The sequence below is a fragment of the Nematolebias whitei genome, chromosome 13, assembly GCF_014905685.2.
Source record: "Nematolebias whitei isolate Nwh7 chromosome 13, NemWhi1, whole genome shotgun sequence".
In the NCBI taxonomy this organism is placed as follows: Eukaryota; Metazoa; Chordata; class Actinopteri; order Cyprinodontiformes; family Rivulidae; genus Nematolebias; species Nematolebias whitei.
Window position 1 is genome coordinate 39,117,449 of NC_056510.1, and position 9,206 is coordinate 39,126,654.

The 9,206-nt window shown below is 41.7% G+C and overlaps 1 protein-coding gene across 1 annotated transcript in view; it reads right to left on the reverse strand.

Annotated features, from left to right (window-relative positions):
- The window catches only part of LOC119419712 (mitogen-activated protein kinase kinase kinase kinase 4), a 241,308-nt gene that overhangs the window by 45,818 nt on the left and 186,284 nt on the right, over nt 1-9,206 (reverse strand). The window contains exons 22-24 of the mRNA XM_037687100.1: nt 3,730-3,847; nt 2,811-3,167; nt 355-469 (exon numbers count right to left, since the gene is read on the reverse strand). Of these exons, the coding sequence (XP_037543028.1) occupies nt 355-469; nt 2,811-3,167; nt 3,730-3,847 (590 nt within the window). The remainder of the gene's footprint in view (nt 1-354; nt 470-2,810; nt 3,168-3,729; nt 3,848-9,206) is intronic.

Below are 9,206 nucleotides of genomic sequence, written 5' to 3' on the forward strand. Positions count from 1 at the left end.
CAAAGCAACACTGACTCTGATCATAAATATGCAGCATCTATTGAGAATATCAATGGGATTGTGATGATATTTATACTTAAGAAATTTAAACATGAACAAATAAGTGCAAGACTGGAATATCTGCTGCTACATTCCAACGTTTCTCAAATTCACTAATCATTATATTAAGAATTGGGTGGAAAATCTTTACAATAAGTCTAGATAAATCCCACAGACATCTACATTGTCAAATACCAGTTTAACAAAACCAGAATTTTAAAGTGTGAAAACTTGAATTCACCACAGCCTTTGTTTTGAGATGTTAGTCACACAAAAGTTTATGTTGGCCCTCTTTATGAGCTCAGTGAGACCTACCAACATTATTGAGGGCGCTGCCAGTGGATGGAGAGACTTGCAGGAGGCGTGGGTCGATGAACGGTGTGAAGGAGGAAGAAGATTTGTGTTTCTGCATGTTGTTACTAGACTGACTCTACAGGAAGAGAGAAGAAGAAAGAATGGTGACCGAGCATCACAACCATGACTGCTATTAATTTCAAAAGACCAATAACAAGAAAGTGACTGCACTTAAATAAGCAAGCACACTGATATATGTCGCCACATGTTGCATGCAAACACAACAAGCATTCAATCACAGGATAAACAGATCAAAACAAACAGAACAATGTGGAAGGGTAATAAATCATGAATGTTGCTGCCCAACTTAAAAAACACAAGAATGGGAAAAAATGCATCTATAAAAAAGTATTTCCATGGAAAGCATACTTGCCATTGCACTCCTAACTGCCTTGTGTGTTATGACCTATTGTCTGGGGAATGTGAGAATATGAATTGTTTGTAGGAATTATGCAGCACCAAGGTATACAAGGTATAACAGGGTTCACAGGAAGTGTCTTGAGGTAACATCCTGATTCATGCTCAATAATCCAGGTAGAAAAATCTAACAAAGTAAAGTCAGGTCCTCTGGACGGGTTCTTCTTGTTGAAACTTTTCATCTTTTATCCAAAAGACTTCTTCAGTCTGAGGAGCTGCAACAAACTCAGTCTTATAAATAGCACCTTCTCATAGTGGATAAACCAGTTTGCTCTTGACCTCCAGAAGTAGCTGTTCACATGATAAAGGAGGTCCATCAGCCTAATGACCGATTGTTAGTGCCCTGATGGCTGTTTACTATTCACAGGGGGTGAGTGATACTAGCAATAACAGCATTGTAAGAGGGGGACAGTTGAACCCGGAGGCCTCCACCCCTGTTTAATGATGGACGATTTCTTTACACAAAGATGGCCTCCTTTACTCCTCTCTCAAACCAACGTTCCTCTCTATCAAGGATGTGAACATCTTCATCCCTGAACAAGTGACCGCTGGCCTGATGACTCCTAACTTGTGCTCCAAAGGGTGATGGGAGTCAAACTGCAAATACTGGTCTGTGTGTGTGGGTTTGCAGGACACCTCAGTTTGCAAATGTCCTCTATCAGAGACTGAGACCTCACAGTCCAAGAAAGCCAACTTGCCATTTTTTACATCTTCTCGTGTGAACTTGATGTATTTATCCACAGAGTTGATGTGGTCAGTAAAATGTTGGACTTCCTGAGATTTAATTTTAACCCAGGTGTCGTCAACATACCTGAACCAATGACTTGTTGGTGTCCCTGAAAAGGACGTCAAGGCTCTCTTTTCTACCTCCTCCATGTACAGGTTGGCAACAATAGGAGAAACTGGAGACCCCATAGCACACCCATGTTTCTGCCTATAATATTGCTCCCCATATGTGAAGTAGGTTGACTGCAGGCACAGTTTCAAGAGTTGACACAGTTGTTCTGTGGAAAGCGTGGTCCTGCTGCTCAGAGTGGTGTCTGATTTTAATCTTAAACTGACCACCTCTACTGCATCATCAACAGGAATGCACGTAAAGAGTGATGTGACATCAAAAGAGACCATTGTTTCATCAGTCTCCATGATGACATCCCTCACCTTGTCCACAAAGTCCATGGTGTTCTGTATGTGGTGTTCTGAGCTGCCAACTAAAAAGGGGTGGAGGCCTCCATGTCCTTCTTACCATGCTGTTGTTGCTAGTATCACTCAGCCCTCTGTGAATAGCAACCGACCACCGGGGCATTAATGATCAGTCGACTGATGGTCTTCCTTTTTCATGTGAACAACTACTGGTAGTTTTGGATGTCAACAAAAAAACTGGTTGATCCCCTATGAGAAGGTGTTATTTATAAGACTGAGTTTATTGCAGCTCCCCAGACTGAAGAAGTCTTTTGGATAAAATACAAAACATTTTAAATAGAAGAATCCGTCCAGAGGATCTGACTTTACTTTGTGAGGTAATGTTTGTGAAAACACAGACAGGAATTAAATCTACTGGAAATCAATGAAGTGATTACACTGATTACCTCTTAGGAGCATTTGCAAACGTAATGGTGGGTGTTGGACTTTTTATTTCTTTTAAATACAGACTGTTTTAACAATGAAGTTAATGGAATTATTAGGGCCAAAAACTATTCAGCAAAACAACAATAACAAAAAAATAATAAAACCTACACCTTCATTTCCTGCAGAATATTTTATGATAATAGGGAAACAAACCCAACAATTGTCATATTGGAGAATTGTAGAGTTCCAACAGTGACCAGTAGAGGGCACTCTACTCACTCAGGGACATAAGAATTAGATTCTGGTTTGACAACCTTGCCAGGTGGCTAGTGAACAGTATTAAATACTGGTATTTGTCGTTGTTTACTCACAAAAGTACATGTAAGCTCTAAACTACATCAGTGTATACTCTGCTCTTGTTGCTTTTGACATACCTCTATGAGGATGCCAAGCTTTTCCAGGGGACTCTGAGGGGACATGGTGGTAGGGCTGGCAAAGTTGGAAGAGGAAGGGGAGCTGGATGCAGAGGAGGAGGATGGAGGGGAGGAATGGTGGCTTTGCTGGATCAGGTCTGGGAGGTGGTGGATACGACCAGCAAAGCCGTTCCGGTCCGAGTGCTGTGTGCTGGGGTGATGATGTCGATGATGGTTATGGTGGTGGGGGCTGGGGGTGTGATGAGTGAGGCCTTGCCCCGACACCAAGCCAGGGCTCGAGGCAAAGCCTGTAATCAGGCCGAGGGTCTGCGTTTGGCCCGAAGCGGGGGCTGCATGCTTTCTGCTGTCACCTGTACTCTGGAAGTAGAAAGAAGGGTAGACGACTGTGGGTCTACATGTGCTCCTGACGAGTTCAGGGGAAGGAAATGTATTAGCTAGAGCAAAGGGCAAACTACTGTGGCTATTCTACAGGTGAAAAGAAAACTCATGTTAGTAGTTATATACCTGTACTTAAATAATATTGTCAGTCCTTTTATTGCCTTTACTGTCACAATAAATCCAGTTATTGGTGCCTAAAGCAAGTGATGACTGATAAACCTGGTATTTTATTGAAAACAGTTCAGAATTTTTCAAATATTAGCCTTCCTAAATTACTTACTTTTGGAAACCTTTTTGAAGCCTGGTAAATAAATCTGGAATTGCTCTGTGTAGTTTTACCCAACATTTACCTACTATCTACTTTAAACACTTACTTCTAGTCATTCGCAATGTATGCAAGAACAAGAAGGACCAACATGATGAACAAACAAAATGAATAAACTCTTGGGATGTGGACAAACAAAATTCACAGCAATGGAAGAACAGTACGTTTTCAGGCAATGATGTGTGTTTGTGTTTTGTTCTTTCTTCTAACCAGTACCTGTCTGACAACCAGCGTACTGTCTTTGCACGGAGTTGTCCCTGAGTTGTTTTCGCCCTCATCGTGAACGATCATAGTTTTCACAGACTCCGTCTCGCCGTTACTCAGCTTGGAAGAACTGTGGAAGAGAGGATGTATTCAGTGCAAACAGGAAGAAAAGGCTAAATGTGTACATTAGTATAATCACAGAAAAGGTACACCAGTAGACAGGTCTGTTAAGAAGAATCAGGTTCTTTCTGTTACCCTTAAAGTAGGGGTTTCCAGTCCTTTTTGCATGACGGACCATTTTATGAAAGACTATTTTTTCCACAGACCAACGGCAGAAGTGCGTGTGAGGGAAGTTCACGAGCATAACAAAACACAATAAAGTGCATCATATGTAATTTAATTATTACATTTACAATTTAAATATAAATTATAATTGTAAAATTAGGCACTTCATTTGTACTATTTTGTGAAAGGGGAGTGGGGGCACAGAGGTTAGAGAAGGTGGGCCTGTGATCGTATAGTAGATAAAACTCTGTTTTTGTTTTCTTTATTTAACATCCATAAAGTTGACTAAAATAACCGTGTTGAGTTCAGGTACCTGTTGTGTTCACGGCTGAAGGAACAACCAGATCAAACTAAATCAGTGGCTACAACAACAGAATTTTGAACACGGACCCAAAACTAAAAGAGTTCCTGTGAAAACAGGTTTAGTTTCCATCTCCTACCTACAGATGAGGAATTAAGAAGAATGTACACCAAAGTTCATGCTCATTAATCCAGATTAAAGTTCAACAATGTTCAGTCAGGTCATCTGAACGATTTCTTTTTTGCTGAGACGTTTCGTCCTTCATCCAAAGGACTTCTTCAATCTGAGGAGCCATCAGCAAACCGAGTCCCACAAGCAGCCCACTTCCATAGTGGAAAACAAAGAGTTTGCTGGTGATAAGATGGCCTCCAGGACCAGCCCTCTCCCCCGTCAACTCCTCTGAGGCAGACATGCCAAAGTGGTTCAAAACACCAAAGTCCATGCTCATTAATCCAGGTAAAAATACAATAATGTCCAGTCAGGTAATCTGGACTGTTTCTTTTGTTGCTGAGACGTTTCAGCCTCCATCCAAAGGACTTCTTCAATAAGTATTTTGAACCACTTTGATATGTCTGCCTCAGAGGAGTTGACAGAGAAGAGGGCAGGCCCGGGAGGCCATCTTATCACCAGCAAACTTTTTATTTCCATTCTGGAAGTGTGCTGCTTGTGGGATTCAGTTTGTTTGGTGGTTCCTCTGATTGAAGGAGTCCTATGGATGAAGGACGAAACATCTCAGCAAAAAACAAAGAAACCATCCAAACGACTTGACTAAGAAGAATGTGGCTGAAAAATGTGAATTTGAAGAGACCACCCAAAACGCTGCATGTGAGCTCATTTCAGTTTGTTGACAAATGACCGACGGAGGAAAACCTGCATCCTACTTTGTGTCTGGACTACAATAAACCATCGGAGAAGAGACGCTGGATCCTCAGAAGGATTGAAAACAGTGTGACGAGAACATCAAGTATGATTACAAGTGTATAGAGGGCACAGCTTTATAGTATTTGTTCATCTTCAGTATTTTGATTTTCTCTGTAATAAACCCAAGCTCAGTGATGGAGAACTTTAAGGCTTTGGCTGGACTCTGTCTCTGCTTTAAGATAAATAAGATCGTGTCACACCTTTTTTTAACAAAACACCACCGACCTTTTTACTGTGTAGATACTAATACACCTCAGAGCTTCTCAGGTTGTTCATCTCTTCACCGTCAGAAGAAGTGAGTCATTGAAGTAGCTAAATATGCTAATAGATGTAGCTAAATATGAATCAGAATCATCCATCCATTTTCTTTACCCGTTTATTCCATTTTGGGTCACGGGGTCGCCGGTGCCCATGTGCAGCAATCACTGTGCGAGGGGCGGGGACACCCTGGAGGGGTTGCAAGTCCATCACAGGGACACATAGAGACAATAAAGACAAACAACCATTCACTCTCTCACTCACACCTAGGCACAATTTAGAGTTACCAATCAGCCTAACATGCATGTTTTTGGTCTGGGAGGAAACCGGAGCACCCGGAGAAAACCCACGCATGCACGGAGAGAACATGCAAACTCCACCCAGAAAGGCCCCTGGACTGGGGTTTGAACCAGGGACCTGCTCGCTGAGAGGCAGCAGCTCTACCAGTTGTGCCACCGTGCTGCCCCTGAATCAGAATCAGAATAAGCTTTATTATCAGTGTACTGGAGTACAGTGAAATTATGTTCGTACAGTCATCCGAAAGACGAACAGCGTGCACGTTGCTTCTGCTGAGAAGTGCGGCCCCTTTTCTTGATTGGAATACTTTTAGATAGAAGAAGCGAAGAACCATGAGAATAGATGGTAGTATTACTATTAGTAGTATTAGTATTTTGGGGGAGTGGTGGCGCAGAGGTTAGAGAGGTGGGCCTGTGATCCGAAGATCGCCGGTTCACGCCCCAGCCCCGACAACATCAAAATTGTGGGTGGGGTAGGTGAAACACCCACACTTGCCCCCACCCTCATTCGCCCCACTCTGGGCCCATGAGCAAGGCCCTTAACCCCCACCATGTGCTCCCTAAACAGGTCTCTCTTGAAAATGAGTTCTCGTGGCTCAATGAGACTAACCTGGATAAATAAAGGCTAAATGAAAAAAAAAAAAAAAATTACAAAAAAAGATCTCTTAACATCTTGTCCTATCAGGAGGACATGATTTGAGACATCAAAAACTCTACCAACAAGCACTTTTAAACACATTACATATGCATTTGATGTCAAGGTGTTGAGATTTGTCCATGAGTGTTTTTCAAATCGGCCACAGTTCTGATGATGTTATTTTAGCTGGCAGTTCTGATAAGCTTGCACAGAAGTTCTGGGGGGGGAGAGACAGAGTGAGAAAGATGAAGCTTTTGTCCGTAGTTACCCAGATTTTTTTTTTTGTCAGCCTAGAGTCCTTCTGGAACTTTCTGGTTCAAAATGGTCTGATCATGGGAATCCATTCCACTGATCCATGTTATAAGCCTCCTTAAAGGTCGATCCCACCACGCTGACGAGTCCCAGAAGTCGCAGGTGGCCTGCGATTCTCAGAAATCGCCTCCATCTTACGATTTAGCTCGTAAATCAGCTGATTCTGAGTATTCATAGCACGAACCAAACCTTCATGCTGACTCTGAAGCGTTGTCATGGCCGAAACTGCTGCTGAAGTCTTCTTCAAAAGTCGATAAAACAGAGCCCCGCCAATGCCAAAACGCTGAGTCCCTGCTATCATAAATCCAAACATATAAATGTCTTCAGCGTCCTCCTGAGACAGGACTGAGAGGCACATCAACTGCCACACTCCTCATGGATCAATGACGTACCCCACAGCGTGAGTCTCAGCTGGACAAACATGTTCCCCAGGACCCTGTCGTTTTGTTGAAAATATTTTGTTGATTGCGTTGAAATTCCAGGTCACCAGATCCATAATCTTAATTTTTGTTCAGGAGATGTGTACCAGGCACTTCAGATACTTTAGCTGTGTCCCAATCCAACAGCTGCATCCTTCGAAGGCCGAATTTTGAAGGCTGATTACGTCACAGTGACGCGCCGAGGCCTGTCCCAATTCGAAGACTCCTTTAATGCGGCCCAAGAATGCGGCCTTCTTTTCCCCCGATTTGAAGGCCAGGTCCCGTGTATCCTTTGCAGTCCACCCTATCTCAAGATGCATTGCGGGCATACGGAAAATTCTGGACGTAATGGCGAACGAAGCAGCGAGCAAGTACACTTTTAAATGCAAGTATGTTAAAATCTGGAACTAAAAAAATAAAAGCCTAAAGCGGTTATGATTTAAAGCAGATGATAGGCTTTTGTCATTTGCGTAGACATTTTTTTTGTTTTATTTTTTGTCAGAGATCAGCTCGTACAGTGGGTCCTGTAGTACTATCGCCGCTAAGCTAATTTTTTTTTTTTAGGGAGAAGGAGCAGACCGAAGCTTTTATTAAGCTTCAAAATGAGAACAACCACTGTTTCACGAGTGCAAAACACTGTAGCTGTGGCATGGAGGTACAAGAATGAATTAATTTATTCATCTTGTGCTTCTGAGTACAGTTTCATTTACACTCATACATAACCTGCAATCTTAATGAAGTACAGGTCCTCTTGTGTTGTGCTGTGAAAACTGTAGTTTTTCTAAGACATTATTTTCCATTTTTCCCCTCTTCATTCATTTTATGTTGATGTTAGTAGGATAATTTTGGAGAAGATGGGCCTGCAAGAGAAGGTAGCTCCTCTGCATGCTAAAAAGAAATGGGACAACCTAAAAAAAAAAAAAATACAAAGTATGTGCATGTGTAATGAAGACTATAATTTGTATGTGCAGCTATTAATACGTGTAAAGTAAAAAAAAAAAAAGTTTGTTGCTCTTTTTTGCCAACTGTGATGTCTCATGTCCTCTGTTCAGGACTGCAAATATCCAGGAGAAGGAGTTAGTGTGAAGCTGCTGCTGCGACTTGGCCCTGGTTTGTCCTCATGGACGAGGTTTTAGGACAGAGACCTTCCACTGCACCTCCTATCCTAATCGTCTCCATCACTGAGGACACTCCAGGACCCTGTTTTTAACATTTTTACAGCCACTTTATTTACCAGTGGATTATATGAAATAAAATATTGGAAAAATGTTATGCTGTATTCTAAATTTAAGATAAGTTAAAGATTATAATATATAAAATTTTATTAAATTATTGATAATTTAATAAGATAAATTTAGATTTTATTTATTATGTACAAGTTAATAAAGTCAACACATTAGTCTGTCAGTCACTGAAATTATCCATGAAATTAGCTGAAGTTAACAGTTATTCCTTGAAAGTTTGTAGACTAAAAAAAAAGTAAGTTACCTGAATATGATTGTCTCTCAGCAGAAGATACAAAATATGCCACCAGTGGCGATAAAGTTCCTGTATTTCCTCTAGAATTAAAGTAAAAACAACAACAAATTTTCGATCTCCATTCTTTTTCGGCTGAGCGCTGTCACGGTTGCTAGGCGACAGGACATACGCCGACGTAACCCTGAAGGCTAGACCTGTCCCAATTCACAGCTGCTGACTTCCGGTGTATGTGGTCTTTGAAGGATGCAGCCGTTGGATTGGGACACAGCTACAGAGAGCGAAGCAGGAAGAAAGAGAACAGGGGAGGGAAGGCAGGAGCAGCCACTTCGAGCGAGAGCCAGACAGAACCGCTAGTAGTATGCTAGTAGATGTAGCTAAACATGCTAGTAGATGTAGCTAAATATGCTAGTAGATGTAGCTAAACATGCTAGTAGATGTAGCTAAACATGCTAGTAGATGTAGCTAAACATGCTAGTAGATGTAGCTAAATATGTTAGTAGATGTAGCTAAATATGCTAGTAGATGTAGCTAAACATGCTAGTAGATGTAGCTAAATATGCTAGTAGATGTAGCTAAACATG